General features: G+C 47.8%; 1 protein-coding gene across 9 annotated transcripts in view; it reads left to right on the forward strand.

Annotated features, from left to right (window-relative positions):
- The window catches only part of LOC127566663 (NACHT, LRR and PYD domains-containing protein 3-like), a 31,764-nt gene extending 19,983 nt beyond the window's left edge, over positions 1 to 11,781 (forward strand). For 7 of the 9 annotated variants that reach the window (XM_052009180.1, XM_052009175.1, XM_052009176.1 and 4 more), the window contains 5 exons: positions 605 to 2,342; positions 5,752 to 5,838; positions 7,839 to 8,009; positions 8,777 to 8,944; positions 9,688 to 11,781. In XM_052009180.1, the coding sequence (XP_051865140.1) occupies positions 605 to 2,342; positions 5,752 to 5,838; positions 7,839 to 8,009; positions 8,777 to 8,944; positions 9,688 to 9,775 (2,252 nt within the window). In that variant the 3' untranslated portion in view covers positions 9,776 to 11,781. The remainder of the gene's footprint in view (positions 1 to 604; positions 2,343 to 5,751; positions 5,839 to 7,838; positions 8,010 to 8,776; positions 8,945 to 9,687) is intronic. The other 2 variants (XM_052009183.1, XM_052009184.1) reach the window with 2 other exon arrangements.
- The last annotated feature ends 13,566 nt before the right edge of the window (positions 11,782 to 25,347 follow it).

Genomic DNA, 25,347 nt, shown 5'->3' on the forward strand with positions numbered 1-25,347 from the left:
GTAACATTGACACTGTCTTGGTCTCACCCATCGCAAAATAGTACGTACAATCTCTTCAATCCTCCTTTTCACCTGCAAACGAATACCATGGTGGTTTCCTATCTTCCCAGTTCCAATGGAAGGTCATGGGCCAGAATCTTCAACCCCGTTTCTCTCTTCATCGATGCTGCCTGACCGGCCGAGAATTGTAAGCAGGTCAGGCAGCATGATACAATGGCAGTGGCGCACAGATGAATACCGAATATGCTCCTTTTCCCAGATACCCAATGCTCTTCTCCCCATGCTCGCACACTAGAACGACACAGTTCTCACAGATTGGTCCAGGATAGTGGTACTGAAAGATGTCAATGACGGGGCAGGCAAACCATAATAAAGTATTGGGAGAATGCTACCTTTGACAGCTCAGTGAATGTGAGATGTTTTCCTTTGCCGTGGCTCACTGTCGACTCAGGAGTCTGCGAACCGAGTTTTATTGCAGAAAACATTCATGGAAGCATTGAGTTAGTTATTGCACTTTTAAACAATGAGCGTTGAGTTGTTTTCAAGATCTTTTCAGCGTTATACACCTAACATTCTTGGCAAATTCCTTATGTTTCCATGGAAGATGTTCAACAGAAACACAGGGAGACTCTGCGGGCACAAACCGAAACACTGAGAGTGAACACGATCCTGATGAGAGAGAAGGTGAAGGTTTTCCAGCTGGTTGATCGATACGCTGAGCTCACGGTCATTTCTACTGTTCGAGATCGGAGACTCGTGGAAAGTGAACTGGTGGCAAGAGGCCGAGACCATGAGGAGTGGAGAGAGAAACATCTCCAGAGAGAGCTGGAAAAAATCAGGACTGATCAGTTGTTCCAGAGCAGCTTTTCCCCGAGTAAATCCAAATATGGGAGTTCGGCAGCAGTGGCTGGAGTCCCGGGGATCGGGAAAACAACCATGGTGCAAAAGATTGTTTATGACTGGGCCACGGGGAAAATATTCCAACACTTCCAGTTTGTCTTCAGCTTCAAATTCCGGGATTTAAACTCCATTAACTGTAGAATAAACCTGAGGGAACTGATCCTGGATCAGTATCCTTACTTTGGGAATAGCCTGGGAGAGGTCTGGAAGAATCCAGAGGGATTAATGTTTCTATTCGATGGTTTGGATGAATTCAAGCACAGAATCGATTTTGCTGACAGCCGGAGAGACACAGAACCTCAGCACATGTGTCCAGATCCCGAGTGGCGGTGTGAAGTGTCCGACATTGTTTACAGTTTAATCCAGCACAAACTGCTCCCAGGGTGTTCAGTGCTGGTGACCACCCGTCCCACTGCGTTACATTTATTGGAAAAGGCGGAGATCAGTGTCTGGGCTGAAATCCTGGGATTTGTCGGTGAGGAACGGAAGGAATATTTCCACAAGTTTTTTGAAGATCAGACGGTGGCAGCAGCTGTTTTCAAACACATGGAGGAGAACGAGATCCTGTACACCATGAGCTACAACCCCTCCTACTGCTGGATCCTGGGTCTGGCACTGGGCCCCTTCTTCACCCAAAGACACAAGGACCAGCATCGAGTTCCCAAGACCATCACCCAACTATATTCCTACTATATTTACAACATCCTGAAAAACCACGGCCGTGAGATTGAAAGCCCCCGTGATGTGTTACTGAGGGTTGGTCAGATGGCCTTCACAGGAGTGTCCGAGAAGAAGGTTGTGTTTACAGATGGAGATTTGATCAAGTACAATCTGCAGCCTTCCCAGTTCCTGTCCGGGTTCCTGATGGAACTTTTGGAGAGAGAGGATTGTGCCCGGAGCGTGGTGTACACATTCCCACACCTCACCATCCAAGAGTTTGTAGCCGCCCTCGCACAATTCCTGACTCCGCATCCCAGGGATATCCTGAAACTCCTCACTGAAGCCCACAGCTCAGCGGATGGCAGATTTGAGGTGTTTCTCCGTTTTGTTGCCGGTCTTTCCTCGCCAGGGTCAACTCGAGGGCTGGAGGAGTTTCTGGGTCCATTTTCTCATCAAACAACCTGCCGTGTGATTGACTGGCTACTGTCGAATGCAGGTTATCAAACTGGAGGCAGAGGGATTAAAACTGGAAAAACGAGGCTCCTGAACACGTTGTACTACTTGTCTGAGTCCAATAATAGTGGCCTGGCTCGGGCCACGCTGGGGTCTTTGGATATCCTTTCATTACGTGGATTGCGGCTGACCCCGATTGACTGCCTGGTCTTGTCCAATGTCATTGGGCTCTGTGATACAATAAAACGCCTCAATCTGTGGGGCTGTCACATTCAGTGTGAAGGACTCCAGCGGCTGGTACCCGGGCTGCACAAATGCCAGGATTTGGGGTAAGTGATTTCTTACGCCTTCTGTAAATCGTAAAACCTTCGCACTGTTCCTTCCTTCAGACGAGCAGCAGACTTGGAGGTGACGCCTGCAGCAGATCAGCCATGGTCCAATTGAATGGCGTGTTGGCAAGATGACTCGGGTAGTCTACATCTTCTGAATGAACTAACATAATACGTTTTGGATGAAGCGTTAGAAAAGCAAATTGAGCTCAACCATGGCAAATAACCAGTGGATCCATCAGAAACCGGACTAATCAGATGAATTGCCGAAACTTGCATCAGTCCCCAAGGATCTGAGGGGTGGAGTGTCTCCTTGGGGAATGATGGAAGTTACAGCCATTCATCTGTTTATCATAAATCTCATTGATTGCCGCGTTTCAAGCTTCTGCTGATACGCCAATTGACGTGACTGTCGAACTCTCACTGTTCATGGCATCCAGGCCTGCACTGATTGCAGCAATCGCTGTGTTGGGGTAGCCGATAAACTCTCAATGCGAGCAGGAGAAGGAACAGAGACACTGATCATTCAGGAGCAACTGACAGAGCGCAGCTCCCCGTGTGTCAGTGGGCGAGCAGAGTTTAACCTGGGAAGGGGTCGGACTTCTCCCGGCTCAAGCGAAGACACAGCTCTTTAATCCCTCCAATTCACCTCCTCCACCCCAGATCTGCACCCGGTGGGCCCTCTGAATCCAGGCTCCACGCTAATTAGTTAGGAAGATGCGCAATGTGTTACAGAGTCAAATAGTAATGCAGCAGGGAAACAGACGCTTCGGTCCACTCGTCCATACCAACTAGGTTGCCCACTAAACTAGTCCTACTTGCCCGCGCTTGGCCCCTACACCTCTCAGCCTTGCCCATTCATGTACTTTTCCAAGCCATCCACATCATGCGATTGTTCCTGTCTCAAATACTTTCTCTGGCTGTTTGTTCCATGCACGCATTACCATCTGCGTTGAAAAATTGACACTCGTACCTCTTTTTAAATAGTTCCCTTGTCACCTGAAACACATGCACTTCGGGTTATAGAACAGCACAGGAACAGACCATTCAGCCCACGATGTTGTCCCGACCTAATTAAATTAGGAATCGAATGCCCAACAGAACTGATCCCTTCTGCCTACACAAAGTCCATACACTTCAATTTCCTACACATTCACCTGTCCACCTCAGAGCCGCTTGAACGCCTCTATCGTATCTGCCTCCACCACCACACCAGACAACATTTTTCAGGCACCCGCCACTCTCTGTGTAAATAAAATTGCCCCTCACAGCTCCTTTAAACTTACCCCCCCTCACCTTAAATGCCCGCCCTCTAGCTTTTGGTCCCTTTCCCTGCGGGAGAAAAAAATGTTCCATTCACCCTATCTATGCCCCTAATGATCAAGATATAAGATATTTATTTATTAGTCCCACATACATCGAAACACACAGTGAAATGCGTCTTTTTGCATAACTGATAATGTGCTGTGGCAGCCCGCAAGTGTCGCCACTCCTCCGGCGCCAACACAGCATGCCCACCTTTCCTAACCTGTAGGTCTTTGGAATGTGAGAGGAAACCGGAGCACCCGGAGGCAACCCACGCAGACACGGGGAGAACATACAAACTCCTCGCAGGCAGCAGCGAGAATTGAACCCAGGTCGTTGGCGCCGTAATAGCGTTTACGCCAACTGCTATGCTACCGTGCCGCCCTCTATACACCGCTTTTAGGTCACACCTCAGCAGTCTCCTATGTTTCAAGTAATAACGTCCTGGTCTGCCTTGCAGAGTTAAAATCTGATAGCATTGAGGCAAAGAGACTGATAAGAGTTGTATAGAACCGAAGCTGGCCCTTCGGCCCACTCATTTCTTGTCGACCAAGTTGCCTACCTGATCGAGCCCCTTTCGACTGCGTTTGGCCCATATCCCTCTTAACCTTTCCTGTACAAGAAGCATTCTAAATGCCTTTTCAGCGTTGTAATTAACCTGCCCTCTTCCAATTTATCTGGCAGCTCGTTCATTATACCCACCACTCTCTGTGTGAAAAGGTTTCCCATCAGGTTGTGAAAGTCGACCCGCGCTCTGTAATAAATCAGACAACAGCAGAACCAAAGAATTTATGATTAACGCTTTATTAGTTTAAAGCTAGCGGGAGTGAGGGATACAGAGAAAGAGTGAACAGCGTAACCCGAGCTCTGTATTAGACCCACTCAACGATCGCCCGGTTAGTGTGTACCTTTATGCCCACTTCCTGAGAAGCCTTCTTGGGAAGTTGCACTCACTACGGCAATTGCTTGCAGCAAGCTTTAGCAAAACAAGATATGTCTTAAACTATTTCGTTCTCACCCACACCTGGCCTCACTTCAGCCATAACTATAGTCACCCCATGGCTGAGATAATTCTTTACCATGGGAAGAATAGCTGACTTTCAGGAGAATAGCTGCATACCATTAACCCCTACATTGCCAGTCGTTAACCCTTGCATTCCCAGTTATCTTTTACAAAGTCCCCTTTAAATTTCCACCCTCTCATTTAAAAGTATGTCTTCTAGGTTTAGACTCTCCCACGCTATGATAAAAGCCTGTGACCATTCATTTTTTCTGACACGGTCATCATGTCACATGCCTCCACAGGATCCTGGCTCAGTCTCCTCCGCTCCAGGGGGAAAAAAACCGAGAGCTTATTCTGACCGCTTCCAATCGATTGGCCTGTGAGGTTTATCCCGAGACCAATGGCACAGACAGGGAATAATGGGGTCTCTCAAACAGCGGGAGGCTCTTGGGTAATCCAGGGCATGCGAGCTCAGTCAGAAATCCTGTTACTCGTCCCCACCCCCCGCCCCATGAGCGAGGCACCACTTGGGAAGGAAAGGTCCGAAATTCCTCCAAACTCCCGGGAATGTCACAGATGAAATATGTGTTGAATCAGACAGACTCTGAAAATCTGAAAGCGCAGGGGCACCGAAATCTTGCAGCTGGACAACATAGATTCTTTCTGCCATGAAGTCCCCGGGAGTAGGTTACAGCAGTAGATAATATACCTCACCTGAGGCATGACGCAGATTAATATAATGGCAACGCGTGAAGTATATGGAATGTTCCGGCGATCATTTAACCCTGGGGAATCCCCCCTTTTCCGTAAAAGCTGGTGTTTAAGAGAACCAGAAATAAGACTGTTCACACATGAATGGTCGGTCACTGTGCTCCACTGGGAATGAGCCAGGAATGGGACTGAATGAGAATTATTTATGACAGCATTTCATTGAGCATGTTAGTGACATTCTGTGAATAACAGGACCTGGATAGCAAGGATCAGTGTCGGTGACGGGTAAATCTGGTCAATAATTTCTGGTGTTCAACATTTCCTTGAAATATCCGAATAACAGAAATCCGAGCAGATCCAAGGCTTCTCACTCTGTTTGTTTGTGTTTAGACTTGGGAACAACCAGCTGAGAGATTCGGGAGTGCAACTGCTGTCTTCGGTTTTGAAGAACACGGGCTGTATGATCCAGAAGCTGAGGTAAGAGATTGGGGATGCATCATCCTCCAATGGCCTTTACGGTAATACACCTCAGTCCGGGCTCGGCTGAGCCCAGTGACCTTCCGCGATACATTCAACGCAGCTGCTTCGACGTAGACCACAGCGTGTGTACGGGAGGTGGCATCAGATCTACTGAATAGCTGAGAGCGACGTGTGTTACGGTAGATCGTGGCTGCATTTCTCAAGTCCCCAGTCAGGTACATGGAATCGATAGGAGAAAGGAACAACCAGAAGATCTATCAGCTCTTCCCCAGAGAGAGGTAAAAGAATGTTGAAGTAAAAAAAAATGTTGCATTTGGTGGAAATAGGAAAGAGACAAGAGGGACTGCTGGAAACTCTCAAGAAGTCGTGTAGTATCAGTGGAGAGAGAAAACACAGCATCGACGTTTCGGATCCAAGATCCTCGTTGGCACTGGGATAGTGAGAACACTGGTGTGGAGAGAACAGGGGAATGTCAGTGATTCGGGTGCAGGGGAGGAGTGCGTTGGAGTGAGTTACGGGCGGCGGGAAATGTGCGATGGACAAACGTCACATGGAGAGTTCAACAGAAGACAAGACTCGCAAGGGTCTGAGTGGATAAGGAATTCTAGAGACGGGAGAAAGTTTCACACTCTTGGGCAGGGAAGGAGGAACTGAGAAAAAAAAAGACAGCTTAAGAAGAATTGCCGTCGTGTGGGATTTGGGATTCATTCAGATGGGGGCACTAAGGGTGAAGCTGAGTTCTTAGCACTCGGAATCAGAGAGAGGAAGATGAGGAGGAACTGTAATAATACTGCAAAGATATTCACTGGGGTGGGGGGGGGGGGCGGCGTTGCGTCCGGAATAAAACTGATGGGGATCAGAACCAGGAGGAGGATTTTGTTTAAATTTGCGGCTGTTGAAGTTAGCCATCACTGATTCCTGATAGAAAGGAGAAACGCGTTTTGCTTCAGCAACAAAAGGGAGATGGGTAGAGGCGAACGGTGGTGCAAGGAATCAGTGACTGAGAGCAAAACCTGCTGTCAGAGCGGAATGTTCCTTGGCCGTCGTCATTACTGTGGATCTAATCCGTATCACGATGATGCTGGAGGAACTCAAGCAGGCCAGGTAGAGTCCGTGGAGAAAGGCATCTCAATATATCAAGATGAAGAATTTTCATCTAGATTCCAGCATCTATGGTCCTTTCGTTTGATTTTCTCCACGGATGCTGCCTGGCCTGCTGAGTTCCTCCAGCATCACAGCACGACAGTGTAGCAGTTAGCGTAATGCTATTACAACGTCAGCGACCTGAGTTCAATTGCCACTGCTGCCCGTCAGGAGTTTGTACGTTCTCCCCGTGTCTGCGTGGACTTCCCGCTGGTGCTCCGGTTACCTCGCACATTCCAAAGCCCGGCAGGTTAGGAAGTTGTGGCCATGCTATGTAGGTGTCGGATGAGTGGCGACACTTGCGGGCTGCCCCCAGCGCATCCTTGGCAACCCAATAAGACGCGTTTCACCGTGAGTTTCGATGTACATGTGACTAATAAATACAACATCGTATTTTGCATCTGGATTGCAGCATCAGCAGTCCTTTATTTTGCTTTTCTCCACGGGTACTGCCTGGCCTGCTGAGTTCCTCCAGCAACATAGTGTTTTGCATCTCGATTCTGGCATCTGCACTCTTCTGTTTCTCGAATCTGCACCACCAGTAATTATGTCAATATAAAATCCCAAGCACTGCTGATGAAACATGGGAAGGATCTGAGGTGACTCTTCTATCTCTCTGAACCTCAGACAATTGGCTGACCGTCTCACAGATTCTTGCGCCGAGGATCTCTCCTCTGTTCTCACTGCAAGCCACTGAGAACCACTGACCGCCGGTTAACGGATCGCAGCCTGAGCCAATGGGCCTTCTTTTGCATATAATAATAATATTTTAGTGTGTTTTAATAGAAACAATGGAAGGAAAAAGAAATCTGAATGACTTACACCCCTTTTTCCACTCTCCTTCTGATCTCCAGGCTGAATTGTAACGGCCTCACGGCTTCTTGTGCCGAGGATCTCGCTTGCGCTCTCAGTATAAACAGCTCGCTGACTGAACTGGACATGAGTGGAAACCACTTGGGAGATTCAGGAGTGATACAGCTGTCTGAGGCTCTGAGGAACACAGATTGTAAAATACAGAAATTGGAGTAAGTACCAGATCGTGAGCGATAGTATTTACAATCATTGGGTGCTTGGTATTAAGTACTATGGCAGATGTCCCGCCGGGACTCCATAGTTTCTGTCGCGTCAACCAGTGTTGGCGCCGTCTGAAGCCAGCTGCAACATCTCTGCTCTGTGCTGCCAGTTACCGCTGTCTTGTTCAGTGCAGTGTCGATTGAAGCCGCAGGGGCAGCGCAGACCACTTCGGATCCCCCGGCTCTTCAGGCAGGGAATCTGCCTCTTAGCCTGCGTTAGGTCAAACCCGGCACAAGTTCCGCGGCGCCGGTCAGATTAACGGACAGGAGCGGTTTCTGGGTGAAGTGCCAGTGGAACCTTTCACTGGAGTTCACTCAACTCAGATGGGGTTCGGTTTTTCATGCCCTGTTACTGGTTTCTTTACAGTGCTGATTTAATGCTATTAATTTTAACACCGATTTTTTTGAATGACGTTGAGTGTTGGATATTCACAACCATTCAATTTCAACGGCGGTTTTGGCAGTGGTGAGTCTGCGGCGAGGCGTCAGCCGCTGCCAAAACCCTTCTCACACCGTGGCTCAGACACCCTCTGCCGCCTAACAGCTGGAAGCCAAATCCGGGTGGAAGACCGGGCCCACGACCACGCTGGGAGAAATGACAACATCCCATGGCAGGGGGCGTGCGATCTCAGTGACTGCCCCATCACTGGAGTCAATTGTAATGTGATCAACACACCCGGGGATACCCTCATTCGTAATTTCCCTTTCTTTGTCCACAGTTTGCAGGATTCCCGTCTTACAGACTCGTGCACCGAGGATCTCGCCTCTGCTCTCGGTACAAACCGCTCACTGACCGGTCTGGACCTGGGATTAAACTCATTCACAGACCAATCTGTTGCGGCTCTCGGTCTCTTGATACAGTCACTCCCGAGTCTGGAATGGGTCCAGTGAGTGCTTGTTAAATGTTCAATGTCATAAAATCTCCGCTCTCACGCTCTGTGAATGTATACGTACATTTTGTAAAAACAAACCTCACTCTCTGAATAAAACTGTAACCCCTGCCGATTCTTTACCACCAACCCCTCCCCCCCCACGACCTTCCCACCCCCCCCGAGGCTGTGGTCTGTTCTCAGCAAAGTCCTCACCTTCGTACCTCTACGCCACCACCTCCACGGATTTCGAGCCCCGCACGATACCCAGTGCTCTTTTCACCGCCGCCTCCGCCTCATTGGTGAGGAGTCCTCTCTCCCTTCTATAGACCCTTTCTCCCGCCTCCGGCCCTCGTCTTCTACCTGGACTCCCTCACCGGGCCTGTTACCTTCCCTGGACCTATTCCTAGCCAACTGTCGGCGCGACATCAGCCGTCATGACTTTTCTGCCCCCCCCTTACATACCCCTTCTGAAAGCTCTGCACTCCACTCTTACACATTTCATCTAGATTCCAGAATCCTCAGTCCTTCGTTTCTCTACTAAATAGATTAATCGTTATCTGCGAGAGTGATTCGCTCACACTCTGTGGGAATGGGATCCTCACTGTAATAATGGTCCGCTCACATCCTCTGTGATAGATTCATTCTCTCTGTAACAACGACCAGATTCCTGGCGATAGTTGTGTCATTGAGATCTTAACCGCAGTCCCCTGTTATTGGCACTGTTGTTTACTCCCTGTTTGTTTTTCAATCTGTTTCAGGCTGGAGCGGAATCCTTTCAGCTTACAGGGAAAGCATCAGTTAAAGTCGCTGCAGGAAAAGAGATACGGTCTGAATATTATAGTGTGAACATTTCAATGCATAGACATCGTCGCTACGCGAAGGAATTCTGCGTGGACGATTATCTCTCCCTGAACTACTGACCGCCCGTTAACGGATGGCAGCCTGAGCCAACTGGGTGCCTTCTATTGTGTCGACAGAGGAATGTACCACGTGACTGAGGTCCCCTCCCCCGTCTAGGGTGATGCTTCTCTCCAATATCCAGGGACGGAAGCCCCCCTGGTTCCCTGGGCAACTGTCTCAAACAAGCAGGTTGCCAAGCGTGGGCAGCATCTGACACCAGCACAAAAGCCGATGATGACAGGTGTGGAGGTTTCTGTTCCACTGTTGGTTCCGCGTCGGAAAAGGCGCATGTCCGGGTGCGTGTTGGAAGCAGGGTCTGTTCACCAGCGATACCTCTCCCAGGTCAACGTTCCCAGCGCTGGTGGGAAGATTTAATTTTAGAGATGTCGGAGTATAACTGAGCTCGCAGTTCATTGTAATTGTCTCACTAATGACAGGATCTCTAATTTGGAGACTGTGGGCCTGTTTTCAACGTGCAATTAGGGGATGGGAATCACTGAGATAAGCGGTAGAACAGCAAATCCGGGCAGAAACGGCAATCACCTGTTGATGGAACTTGGATCTCTTGGCAGAGGTTCACTCGAACTCACTCTAGCCAAATAACTTGTAATTCCCACTGAGCGATCCCAAACGAAGAGATCACCAAGTCTTCAATGGAACATGGTTCGACCCTGATCCAGGAAACACCCTGCGGTGGCGTTGTAATACATCAGTGCATTTATTGTTTGAAGCGATTACACGCATCTGGAAATTAACTCGTAGTAATAAGCTGGGCAGATGTAACTGCCATTCGATGCCGGCAATCCTGTGTCACAACTTTGAAATAACGAGAAATAGTCTAAATACAACGCTTGAGGCGGAAGGAAGCCCTTTTGATGTGTAGCTGTTAGCATAACGCTGTTAGAGCCCCAGCGATCCGGGTTCAATTCCGGCCGCTGTCTGTAAAGAGTTTGTACGTTCTGCCCGTGTCTGCATGGGTTTCCCTCCGGGTGCTCCGGTTTTCTCCCCCATTCCAAAGACGTAGGGCTTAGGAAGTTGTGGGCGTGCAATGTTGGCGCCAGAAGCGTGACGATGCTTGCAGTCTGCCCACAGCACATTCTCAGTAACGCAAAAAAGATGCATTTCACTGTGTGTTTCGATGTAGAGCATAGAACAGAACAATTACAGCACAATTCAGGCCCTTCGGCCCACAATGCTGTGCTGAATATGTCCCTACCCTAGAAATTACTAGGCTTACCTATAGCTCTCTATTTTACTGAGCTCCATATACCGATCTAACAGTCTCTTGAAAGACCCTATTGTATGAGCCTCCACAACCATTTCCGGCAGCCCATTCCACACACTCACCACTCTCTGAGTAAAAATCTTACCCCTGACATCTCCTCTATATCTACTCCCCAGCACCTTAAACCTATGTCCTCTTGTGGCCACCCTTTCAGCCCTAGATGCATCTGACTACCTACCCAATCAATGCCTCTCATCATGTTATACACCTCTATCAGGACCCCCTCGTCCTCCGTCTCTCCAAGGAGAAAAGGCCGAGTTCCCTCAATCTGCTTTCATAAGGCATGCTCCGTATCCCAGGCAGTATCCTTGTGAATCTCCTCTGCACCCTCTCTATGGCTTCCACATCTCTCCCGTAGTGAGGCGACCAGAACTGAGCACAGTACTCCAAGTGGGCTCTGACCAGGGACCTATATAGCTGCAACAATACCTCCCGGCTCCTAAATTCAATTCCACGATTGATGAAGGACAATACACTATATGCCTTCTTAACCACAGAGTCAACCTGCGCAGCCGCTTTGAGCGTCCTATGGACTCGGACCCCAAGATCCCTCTGACCCTCCACACTGCCAAAAGTCCTACCATTAAGATACCATGTACATGTGACGAATAAATAATCATCTTTATCCTTAATGTGACCTGTGAGCTGATGTTTCTAATTAAACTGATTGCCACTAACGATTGACTTGTCATTATTTTATTTCTTTCTGCTTTACTTTGAACACATTCGGCCCTCTCTCCCAAGCCATGGCAAACAAAAGCAGAGTTTCCCTTTATTCATCACAGCCGCAATGAAACTGAGGATGGCAAAATGTTCGATGCAATCGGCAGCGACGACAGCTTCTACCCCACTGTGATAAGACTATTGAACAGTTCCCTTATACAATGAGATGGACTCTGACCTCATGATCTACCTTGTTGTGACCTTATTGCTCTGCATTTTGTCTGTAGCTGTGTCACTTTACTCTGCGCTGTTATTGTTTTTACCTGTACTAACTCAATGGACTCTGTACTAACTCAGCGTAACTGCTCTGCGTAATGAATTGATCTGTACGATCGGTTTGCAAGACACATTTTTCACTGTACCTTGATACACGTGACAATAATAAACCAAATACCAATACCAGAGAGCAGATACAGCCCAGTTAGTCTGGTGTTACCTGTTACCTGGGTCACGGGTTGAAAGATGGAGAGGCCCAATCACTAATCAGTATCGTTTGACGAACTGGTAACCGGCCAGAGACATATCAAATAATATTTTTTCTCAATACGATTTTCGTGGCGACTGTGAGCTTAAAAAGAAACTATGGGCTCCACTGTCGGGGAATTAGCGAGTAAATGTCACTCACGCCTAAAAAAACCAAAAAGTCATCATCATCCTGTCAGTTCAACGGATTCCAGTTCTCAGGCTCGGGGTTCACTGTAGGTGTAATCCAGCAACAGCTATATTCACCCAGACAGACGGTGATTTACACAGTGAGCCATTCAATGTGTATGAACAGTGGATGTTGTGACTTGAAACTCCGTATAACAATGCATGGTAGCCTAGCGGTTAACGCGACGCTATCAACGTGCCAGCAATCGGGGTTCGTTTCCCGTCGCTGTCTGTAAGGAGTTTGTATGTTCTCCCGTGTCTGCGTGGGTTTCCGCCGGGTGGTCAGGTTTCCTCCCACATTCTGAAAGACGTACCGGTAGGTCAATTTGGTGTTAAAATGGGCGGCGAGGACTCGTTGGGCCGGAAGGTCCTGTTACCACGCTGTAAATAAAAATAAAAAAAAATATAGTCAGTGGTAAGTTCCTGACACATTGATATGGGAAAGTTCCAAATGAAAATAACATTAAAATTGCAGTCGCTGCCCATCTGGCGATTCAACCAGCAGATACATCTTCCATTTATGACAATGCCGGAGGAGCTCAGCAGGCAAGGCAGCATCCGTGGAGAAAAGCAGACGGTCAAGGACCCTTCTTCAGGACTGAAGATAGGAAAAGGGGAAGCCCAATAGATAGGAGATAAAAGCAGAGAGCGATATGTGGACAAAAGAGGGGAGGCGGGGTGAGCACAGGGTGGTGACAGGTAGATGCATGTGAGAGACAGTTACATGCAAGTGCGGGGGAGGAGGGGAGGGCAGGTCCACCGGGGGATGGGTCAAAGGTAAGGAGAGAGGGGGGAAGTAGAAAATAGTGGCGAGGAATGGGAAGACGAGAAGAAGCATGGTGCCGAGAGTGGCTGTGGGGAAGGGCGTGCGCGGAAATTGCCCAAAGTGAGAGAATTTAATGGTCATGATGTTAGGCTGCAAGGTTCCAAGACCGAAGACAGACATATCAATGATAGTGTTGGAGGGGGAGTTGAAGTGACTGGCAACGGCGAGAGATGAAGTGTACTTTCTCCTAGGTTTCAACATCTGCAGTCCTCTCTTCCAGTCACTTCCGAAGGAACCGCCTCCTTCTCTACCCCGTGGTCCGCCCTTTGGCCCAAGCCACCCTCTCCCCTTCCTACGGCACCCTCCAATACAAAGCACAGGAGATACGGCATCTGCCCTTTCATGTCTCCAGCATCCAGTCTTCCAAGTAAAACTGAGAGTCTCTTACACTTCTTCCAATCAACAGGACCTTGCACCTTATTTCACTGCACTTTCTCTGTAGCTGTGACACTTTACTCTGTACTGTTATTGTTTTTACCTGTACTACCTCAATGCACTCTGTACCAACTCAATGCAACTGCACTGTGTAATGAATTGACCTGTACGATCGGTTTGTAAGACAAGTTTTTCACTGTACTTCGACAATAATAAACCAATACCAATACGATCTCCTTTATATTGTTGAAACAAAAAAGGCACATACTGGGCGACCACTTTTTAAAACCCTCCCTACCCTAAGCGCGTTGTCATATGTCAAAGAAGAATCCATCCCACCACCACGCTGGCACGTCACCCTATGTCGTGTTGTCATGACAGAGCCCGACGTAAGCTTCATGAACAAGACCTGTCTCTGTTCAATTGCATGGATGTTCAGATTCTTTGTACGTGTCTTCCAACTGATCCCATTCATCTAGAAACCTGGTTACATCATCTAGAGCCATCGCCCCTGCACCTCCAATCCTCACCGACATTACTTGTGCCTCCCCATCCACTTTGTTACATTAAATGTACTTTTACTTTCTCTCTTGCATAGTACTCCCAAAAGGCCTTTAACCTGAAAAGTTAACTTTGTTTCTCGCACCTAAAGAGTGTTTCCACCGTTCGATTCTCTGTTCGAGGTCTTGGCTGATAGTTTGCCCACTTCTCTTCAAGGAACGGCCGAGCAAACCGATGTTCGTGGGGCCACTTGTCACCTGTTCGTTTCTGCAATGGCAATTGCTGCCTCAGCGATTTCATGCAGCACCCACCCCAGGGTCCTTTAACTAAGATCAGCCATTTCACACTTCAGGTGCACTATTGAGAGGAAAATGGGCAGTGGAACTGGAGACGGAGACTTCAAAATTTCAACTATGGCTCACACCGTTACTCATTAACCAGGGGATTATCGGTTGTAGATTAAAAATGCTGCAGATATGCAAGATAGTCCTTAACTGCAACTATCCCATTCCGGACAACAGGATCAGCCGTGCTTTATTGAACATTCTAGTGGCAATCTTAATACAGCGTGAATGAACATCGAATTAGAATATTGAGAAATAAATCCAGTGATCATCGGAAGGATTATTCCGAATCGTTAACTTTTATCGAAGGGTGTTCAGTGTACCCTGATCAAATAACTGATTCAAACAATTACAGAATGCCACTGTGTGTGACTGTGCGACAGGGCGTGGGGACGTTCTACTGATAAGGTAGAAGGTTGGGCAGATAACTGTGTCATAAAACTGAACTTTGCTCAGGGTGTAGTCAAACACATCCGCAACACAGAGCCCCCAGTTACTTGGACTCACTGAAGTAGGAAAGGATACTCGAGAAAAGGTAAGGACACAGACTATACTGAGCAATATTTGTGAGCTTAAATAAGCCAACGTGTCTCGCGGGGTGTTATATGAGTATTTTAGTAATGTTTAGACATGAACGTGTGATTAACGAAACTGTATGAAAGTAGTTTCTGAAGGCGTTATTTTTTTCAGATACTTTTCAATGTAACGTATTACTGTTGTGAAGGCTATTGGAAAATCGCATTTTTCTTGCAAAAAGTAAGGATATTTATGATTAAAGAGCACCAACCTCTTTCCAACAGCAATAACTTTTCTTCCCACCCGCACCTACCCCCGGCTCCGGGGTTTGTAGACACCAAGCAGAGTTAACTATTTCACCAGTCTATTTAGTTGTTGCCGAGATCCGCGTTATTTTCTCGCCTTCATTTGTTTGCGAGGAATTTCAGGGGCCTGGCTAAAAGCAGTCCTGATCGCTGTGGATTTCCAGGTGAAAGTTGGCGGCTGGGTCTGAAGGCCAGGTTCTCCCAGCAAGGTCTCTACAGTGAAATATTCAGGTACTTCAGCATGACTAGGGTGATGTCACTGTCGGCAATGGGTGCGGGCACGAGTTCTAACCCGGTGTATGTCACTGATGCGGGATTCAGGCATCAATAATTGTCCCTGAGACAAAAAGCAAGACCTTAAATGTAGGACGGATTTGTCTGTTTGGCCTTTACAGCCACAGCCCCCATTCAGTAAATGCACGGCTGATAACGTCTTAGCCGCGGCCGCACTGCAGCCTGTTCTGCACAGAGAAGATGTGAATAGGCTAAGGTGCGGAAAAGGTTCATAGTGATGCTGTCTGGATGGAGTTGTAAGGAGCGATTGGATAACCTACTTTCCCGAAGAGATGGTCTTATTTTCCCTGGGGAGAAGGATGCGGAGGGGAGACATGACAGAAGTTTAGAACATGGTGAGAGTCAGCGATAGAGTAGGAAGCGAGTGCCTCTTACCCATAGCAGCAGTGTTTAAACGCGGAGTGCAGCGGTCTGATGTGTGAGAGACGAGGTTTAAAGGAGATCTGTGGGGTAAAATTTTAAAGCTGTATTAGGCAGAAGCAAGAACAACTTTTCAGAGGAATCTGCAGATGTACTTACCGAGCGGGGCATGGTTGAACGTAGAGGTAATGCAGACAAGTGGGATCAGTATATACAATATAGGCACAATGTTGAACACAAACGCAATTGGACGAAAGGCCTGTTTCTATGCGGGGCTTCTGCGTGACTCTATAATCCTTGGTCCCACGACGGATCCACACTCTGTCCGCCTTGACCATACCTGATAACTCGAACTTCACAGCTCTGTCGCGGAGTGATTTCCAAATGTTCACGTCCCCGAGAATCAAGATTCACTCTAATTCCATGACAAGTGGGCGATCATTTATTAGATAGAGACAGATAGATAGATGGATAGACATATGGATGGATAGACAGACAGACAGACAGATAGATATATGTCTTTATTAACCACATGTACATTGAAACACACAGTGAAATGTTTCTTGAACTCTTCCCATTGGTTCCGTACCCCAGCGAGGGTAAGTATCTTCTCAGCATCCATAATGTAAATAACCCACCACCTCCCCCGAGAACCGGTAGGACCACTTTATATAGGACAGGTGAGGAAACCTGAATGATTGAATCTCTCTGCCGATGATACTACGGGATTGATGTCGGGTGGAAGGTCCAGGATTCAGACCCATCGACGCTGAAGCAATGGCGTCATATTTTCCGCTCAGGATGGTGTGCGGTTTGGTGGGACATCTAGTCGGACTGCTTGTCCTCCTTGCTGGTAAACATCGCAGGATTGGGAGATGTCCGAATAATCTGGACGACCAACCGAAAATGAAATTCAGATGCTACACAGCGCGGTCACACTGTGCTGGTGGCGGAGGCAGCGAACGTTCATGATGTTGGACTGGTTGCTGATTAAACGAGCTCCCAATGCCGTATATTGAGAACTGTTCACATGTGGCTCAACCAGGATCCAGGAGAGTATTACGAAACAAAAACTACCGACGTGTGTCTTGTGGATGGTCTACAGCCTTTCACGGAAGGCCTTGGAGTCATTCGCATTTAGAGCACAGCCGCTGACCTTCCTCCGGAGCTGCTGTAATCGACTTGAATACATCCATTTGGGGAAATTTTTCAGCTCTCTGTTCAAATAAGAAAGGTGTAGTCTCCCTCCTCACTGCGACCACCACCACCTGCAACACCCCTCCTCCCCCCCCCCCCCACCGCTACTGATATCCCCTTGAAATCACAGAATTCCAACAGGAAATCACACGAGGAAGTTACTTGGCCTGTCATGTCCGAATCCGCTCCATGAATGTGCCTCCAAAGGAATCTCATCCGCCGAATTCCCCGTAGCCCTAGAAACCAATGACGTTAAATTAGGAAGTTCCATTGCAATCCGCCAATCAAGGTTAATCATTGAAGATCAATGAAAACAACAAACTGCGCATGAAAAATAGCTTCTCCTGATTTCTTTTCTGAGTATTTGCAGCTTATCTTAGACTTGTTCCCTTCTGTGATTGACAGCCTTCTCAACGCACTCGGTTTCTGACTACTTGCTCATTAGAACTACACGATCCTTTGAGATGTTATCTCACACTTCGCCTCTCCAAGGAGGTCCAGAATCGTTCTGGGACCTGAGTACAGAGGCAGCTTGTAGATTGGGGTTGGGGGTGGGGGTGGGCGTGGTGGGGGGGGGGGGGGTGGTTGGAATTCGTACATTGGCGACCGGCACTGTTTTTGTCTCGCCTTAATCATTGTATCCGATTCTTTCATATTTTGCTTATTGTAGGCTCCGGAACTTCCGAATGCCAGTCACCACCATGGCTGAGTGTGAAAACAGGGAAGGATATCCGGTGACCACAACAACAACGAAGGAAGTGGGTATGTAACGTATTAATTTTTAAAATTTTTTTTAAAAAAATTATTTATAACGTGGTAACAGGTCTTTCCAGCCCAAATCGTCCGTAGCGCCCATTTTAAACCCAAATTAACCTACCCGTACGTCTTTGCAATATGGGAGTAAACCGGAGAACCCGGAGGAAACCCACTCAGACACGGGAGAACGTCCAAACTCCTTACAGACAGCGACGGGAATCGAACCCCGATCGCTGGTGCTGTAATAGCGCCGTGCTAACCGCTGCGCTACCGTGCCGCCATTAACCTAGAAACCTCGTCCTGAGAGTAGGCCGGGAAATCGCGCAGGAAACTGGAGTTAACTAGAGAAACGGCAATTGGGAATTGGAGCCTGTGTCATCGGGACTCGTGATTGAAGGATTCATTAACGGAGTAAATCAGGGTGTCAGAAAGAGGGAATGAAGTGGAGATGCGATGATAGAACGCGGCAACTTACTCGACACCTTTCCAGATACCGCAATCAATTGTCCTAAAATTCCGGTTCGATTCCCGCCCGATTCGAGCCGTGAGGATGTGACTCATTGCCCCAGAATCAAACTGATGCGCCTTGAAGAATCCTACATATTTATCCCCAGCTAATCAAGTCTCACGAATCAGGCTGACTTTCAGCTGTCTCTTTAAATGGAGGGAGCTCCTCAAGCTGAAATCAGTGTCGGCCGGCCAGCGACGATCACATCTTGCAAATATATATGTGTAGAAAAGATACAGTATAATGCGTACAACGATATTCAGGAGCCAGAGGGCACATGCCACCAGGTTGAAGGACAGCTTCTAGCCCTCGGTGATAAGACTATTGAATGTCTTATACGATGAGATGGACTCTTGACCTCACAATCTACTTTGTTACGATCTTGCACCTTTTTGTCTACCCGCAATGCACCTCCCTTTAGCTGTGACACTTTACTATCTATTCTGCTATTGTTTTTACCCTGTACTACCTCGATGCACCGTGTAATGAATTGACCTGTACGAACGGTATGCAAGACAAGTTGTTCACTGTACCTCAGTACAAGTGACAATAGTAAACCAATTCCAATGCCAATTCAACGAGGATCGATATTCCCAAGCTCAGTCAAAGCAGAGGGAGTATTTCAGATAGTGTTAGAATTTGTCATCAATGCTGATCAGGGGGATGGTCACTGAGTGAATTATTGGGATGAGACATATTTTTTTTATCTCCTGAATAGCACGGTGTGACCTGGATAGAAGTCCTTCTGGTGAATTGTTGTGGTCCGATGTAGTACGTACATCCACGAGGTTACGAACTCTCCAGTCCCAGAGATAATGCACTCTGGCCTCCTGATAATTTGTAAATCAGGCAAGTGATAATTTGCAAAATCCACACTTAAATGAGCCCATTTCGACTGCTGAGCCCCAAATGCACCTTTGTTGGAACTCAGAAGGACTGTTGGCTATTTCTACGTCGGATGGAGGTGTCGCTGTCGTCTGGAATTTATTGTCCGTTCCTTATTGCCCCCTGAGCAAAGAGGTCTGTTGGACCAGTTCAGAACCATTTTATGGATGGGTCTGACGCCAAATGACGGCCAGACTGGCGAAGGGAGGCAGCCCTTCTCTGAAGTACAACGGTGAAGCACGTTGTTAACAGTTCGGACATTGCATTCTCATTGATATAAGCACTCTTGTAGATTTTGTTTGATTTGGTTTTAATTCCCAGACGTAGCAGTGCGAAATAATGTTCGTCCAGTTGGTAGTGTAGCGGTTAATGTAACACTATTACGGGGCCAGCGACTGAGTTCAATTCCGGCCACTGCCTGTTAGGAGTTTATACGTTCTCCTCGAGTTTGCGTGGGTTTCCTCCGGGTGCTCCGGTTTCTTCCCACATACCAAGAACGTACAGGTTAGGAAGTTGTGGGCGTGAGATGTTGGCGCCGGAAGCATGGCGACATTTTGCGGGCTGCCCCCAGAAAAATCCACGCAAGAGATGCATTTCGCTTTGTGTTTCACTGTACATATGACTAATAAAGAAATCTTAAAACTCAGAACTGTTGTTCGACGCGGCAATTGCAGATTGGATTGGTGAGCATTGAGCAATACACGAGATGATGCCGGGGAGGCTGCAATAGGAGGGCTGTAAACAAAATCTTACTTACTACTGTTGGTTACGCCGAGCATACTGCCTGAGCACATAGAGCAGTGGCGTGTTTGCGGGGCTTCAGGTGGTGTTTGCTGATGTGGCTCTGTTCACAGAATAACGAAAGTTCTATGTTTAAATATCCCTACTTTTCCCCCATAGACTCGAGCTCCGCAATCACTGCGCTCTTGGGAAATTGGGACGATTTCAAACTGTTCCAGCTGACGGATTTCTACTGGGACAAGCTGGAACCGGCGATGGAAGGAAAGTTGCATGAAATCAGCTTGGCGTTGACGGACGGGAGGGAGTTCACTGGACGGGAACACCGGGTGAGTCGAGGGGAGGATGACCTAGTTGAGGTTATTCAGAAACACAGAAGGCGGAAGGGATATAGGAGCTTATAGTTAGAATCCCAGAGTCACAGAAAGATGCAATACGGAAACAGTGTCTACGCTGACCAAAGACCACTCAGTTGCACTGATCCAACACTCCAATACTGTGTTATATCCCTCGCCACGTTCTCATCAACACCCTCCAGGTTCTACCATTGAGCACACACCGCGCAGGATTTACACTTAACCTAGGAACCCGGATTTTCAGATGTTGAGGGGGAGAATAACGAACTTGGCAAATAAAACCAAATGTATCGTGGATTTGAAGCAATGATGCAAAGACGGGTAAATATTCAACGGCCTGCTGGGTGTCTGCACAAGTTTTAGGGTGAACGGTGGGCAGGTCCTATTAGTGTTGGCGCAAAGCAAACCGAGTTATGTGAGAATGAGACCAGAGGCCGCAGCTGATTGCTGAGGATATGCTGGAGAATGGAATAGGGAGATCAGACTGAGACTAATGCAGGACATTGTGGGTCAGTCACTCGTTGTCATATTGGGCACAGACCGACGATGAGGATAAAGCAGCTTTCTCGCGGCCTCCCGTTGTCCTGGACGTTTCCTCGTGATTTCCACTCCAGTCTTGCATCGCACATTTAATGACTCTCCCAGTCAAGCTTTGAGAGTGATTATTTTTTTCAGGCATTTAAGATAAGACAAGATATCTTTATTAGTCACATGTACATCGAAACACACAGTGAAATGCATCTTTTTGCGTGGAGTGTTCTGTGGTGGATTTCAGTCACAGAGCAGACAGGATCTCAGGGTGAATGTCCCTCCCGGTTCTCTGCTCCCGGAGTGTACACCCCGTGTTCAGGCAGGTTCAGCACCCGACCCAGTGACCGCTCACTGTGTCAAGTACAATCTCGTCACAGCGCAGGGTCATTTCCTTCTCATGAGTCTGTCAGTCCGGTCCTCAGAACATTCACTGTTACTCTTCGCAGGCAGTCACTGAGCTCGCGGAGAAGGGAGAGCGGGAAGACGGTTCGAAACTGCTCCTGAAACTGGTGATGGAGAAAGGCTCCCGGGCCCGGAAGGTGATGTGGGAATCTTTTGTGAAAATGCGGAACAGGGCGCCAAAGTTGGACAAAATACTGACTGAAGTTCAGCAACTTGGTGAGATCGTGTCAGACATTGAATGTAACTTTATATTCAAACACTGCGTAGTTCACCGTGATATTGCACCGATCTGAATTCCTAACATGTAAATAATTTGAACAGGTTCTGCCCCAAGTGATGACTTCCAGTTCGCTCGAAGTTTATCCGAGATTCACAGTGACTTGAATTGTAAGTGATGAACCTATTTTGAACAATAACAGGGGGACTATTTGGCCTGGTTAGGTGTCCTATGACAGATTGAAAGAAAATGAACATGTCACTCGTGGCACGGAACAGCAATAAGACAGAGAAAGCTTCATTGAAGGGTCAGTTTTATAGGAGTCATGGGGAGGAAAGAGATGCGGACCATCTGGGAGTTTAAGAAAAGGGGTGACACCACTTTGGGATCGCACCTGGTTGATCTGCGGCCTTAGGCCTCCAGGTACCCGGATCAATCCCGACCTCGCCTGTTATCCGCGTGGAGTTATCTGCGATCTGCTATCCTGTGATGGGTAAACTGTTGGAAAGCATTCTAAGAGATAGGATCTATGAGTATTTGGAGAAACATGGACTGATTAGGGACAGCCAGCATGGCTTTCTGAAGGGAAGATCTTGACTCTCAAGCCCGATAGAGTTCTTTGAGGAGGTGACTAGGAATATTGATGAGGGTACTGCAGTGGAGGTGGTCTACATGGATTTTAGCAAGGCGTTTGACAAGGTTACGCATGGTAGGCACTCTTCAAAAGGTCAGAGACAAAGGGATTCCGGGAAGCTTGGCTGTGTGGATTCAAAATTGGCTTGCCTGTAGAAAGCAGAGGGTTGTGGTGGAGGGAGTACATTCGGATTGGAGGGCCGTGACTAGTGGTGTCCCGAAGGGATCAATTCTGGGACCTCTACTTCTATTAACGACTTAGATGAGGGGGTGGAAGGCTGGGTTAGCAAGTTTGCAGATGACACAAGGATTGGTGGTGTTGTGGATAGTGTGGAGAGCTGTAGAAACTTGCAGAGGGATATTGATAGGATTCAGAGCTGGGCTGACTAGTGGCAGATGGAGTTCAATCCAGAGGTGTGAGGTAGTACATTTTTGAAGGACAAACTCCAAGGCGGAGTACAAGTTAAATGGCAGTATTCTGGGCAGTGTAAAGGAGCAGAGGGATCTGGGGGTCCAGATCACTGAATATTACCTCGCAGGAGGATAGGGCAGTTAATAAAGCTTATGGGATATTAGAGTTCATAAGTCGGGGGGTCAAGTTTAAGAGCCGCGAAGTGATGATGCAGCTTTACAAAACTCTGGTTAGGACACACTTAGAGTACTGTGTCCAGTTCTGGTCGCCTCATTATAATAAGGATGTGGAGGCGTTGGAGAGGGTACAGAGGAGATTTACCAGTATGCTGCCCGGATTAGAGAGTTATGGATTAGGAGGAGAGACTAAAGGAGCTAGGGCTGTTCTCATTGGAGAGAAGGAGGATGAGGGGAGACATGATAGAGATATACAAGATATTGAGAGGAATAGATAGAGTGGACAGCCAGCACCTCTTTACCAAGGCGCCAATGCTTTAAGGTATTGGGTGGGAATTTCAAGGGTGACGTCAGAGGGAGGTTTTTCACCCAGAGAGTGGTTGGTGCATGGAATGTGCTGCCCGGGGTGATAGTGGAGGCTGATACAATGTACAAGTTCAAGAGATTGTTAGATAAGCATATGGAGGAATTTCAGTTCGTGGAATATGTGGGAGGAAGGGGTTAGATAGTTTTAGGTGTGGTTTGAAGGGCGGCACAACATGGTGAGCCGAAGGACCTGTATTGTGCCGTATTGTTCTCTGGTTCTATGGAGTTTTTACGTTCTCACTCCGACCGCGTGGGTTTCCTCGCGTTCTGCAGTTTCCTCTCACATCCCAAAGACGTGTGGCTTGGTAGTTTAACTTGTAACTGCAACTCGTTCCGACCGTGTGGGTAAGTAGTAGAATCTAGGAAATATCGATAGGGATCTCGAGAGAATTAAATGCGTTAGGAATAGATAGTCTAACAATGGGTATCGGCACGGACTCGATGGGCCGAAGGGCCGTTTTCCCCGCTGTTAATATCCAGACTCTATTTTGTAAATCTCCATCTCCGAGGCTGAATTAAACGATTCGCTCAGTTCCGTGCTTACGAACGATTACCTTGATTCAACGGACCGAATCCCCCTGTACCTTCAGAGCAGCCGTTCCATTTACCTGTCCTCATGTGGCGACTGATGGTTCTCAGCCGACAATCACAGCAAGCGGCGTCACTTAATATACAAGAGTCGGCAATCTGCAAGGCAACCTTTTGGATCATGGAGAGGCAAATGACCTCCACTTGGTTTATGCTTGACCCCCTATGAACGGAGTGCGAACGATAGCGTAGGCATGTTGCCAGATGTCCAACACCAGTTCCCCGGGAAATCCATCATGAGACAGGGAGCTTTGGCGCGGGGAGTTGGGTGGGGTGATAAAGTCCTTTAGTGCACGAACAGACTTCACTGGCAATAGCGAGTGACCGGGAAATGCAGAAGCGCAGGGGGCCTGTGTTCGAAGAGTTCAGACGCACCCGCGTATTCAGGGGGTAGGGCTAGGTGGAAGGTCACATGGGCCAGGAAAGTGGAAAGATTGCAAATTGTATAAAAACAGTACTTCTGCCGATTTCATATTGATGGGAAGCGAATATGCATCGGGCAGAAAGGGCGGCTGTTTCAGCGTGGATCGGTAGAGATCAATACGTTAAAATGAGAGAAAGGAAGGAGTCGTAGCCAATTCTAGCGGCAACAAAGGTTTCAGACGCCGCTGAGATAAAACAGGGGAGAAATGGCGAGTAGTTCAAAGATTACGACAAGTTCTAACGATGAGCCTGTTCTTCTTTTACTAAATTGAAGATGTTCACCAGAAACACAAGGAGACTCTACGGGCACAGACTGAAACACTGAGAGTGAAAACGATCCTGATGAGCGAGAAAGTTAAAGTTTACCCGCTGGTTGATCGATACGCTGAGCTCACGGTCATTTCTACTGTTCGAGACCGGAGACTTGTGGAACATGATCTGCCGGCAAGAGTCCTGGACTATGAGGAGTGGAGAGGGAAAGATCTCCGTGGAGAGCTGGAAAAAATCCGGACTGATGATTTGTTCCACAGTAGTTTTTCCCGGAGTAAATCCAAATCTGGGAGTTCGGCAGCAGTGGCCGGAGTCCCGGGGATCGGGAAAACAACAATGGTGCAAAAGATTGTTTATGACTGGGCCACAGGGAAGATATACCCACACTTCCAGTTTGTCTTCAGTTTCAAATTCCGGAGTTTGAACACTGTTAACTGTAGAATAAGTCTGAGGGATCTGATTCTGGATCAGTATCCTTACTTTGGGAATATTCTGGGAGAGGTCTGGAAGAACCCAGAGAGATTACTGTTTATATTTGATGGTTTGGATGAATTCAGGGACAGAATCGATTTCGGCGACAGTCGGAGACACACAGAACCTCAGCAGATGTGCACAGATCCCGAAATCGGATGTAATATATCTGGCATTGTGTGCAGTTTAATCCAGCACAAGCTGCTCCCAGGGTGTTCAGTGCTGGTGACCGCACGCCCCACTGCGTTAGATTTATTGAAAAAGGCTCAGATCAGTGTCTGGGCTGAAATCCTGGGATTTGTTGGTGAGGAACGGAAAGAATATTTCAACAGGCATTTTGAAAATCAGACAGTGGCCGCAGCTGTTTTCAAACACCTGGAGGAGAACGAGATCCTGTACACCATGAGCT

This window comes from Pristis pectinata, chromosome 44 (genome assembly GCF_009764475.1).
Source record: "Pristis pectinata isolate sPriPec2 chromosome 44, sPriPec2.1.pri, whole genome shotgun sequence".
NCBI classification, from domain to species: Eukaryota; Metazoa; Chordata; class Chondrichthyes; order Rhinopristiformes; family Pristidae; genus Pristis; species Pristis pectinata.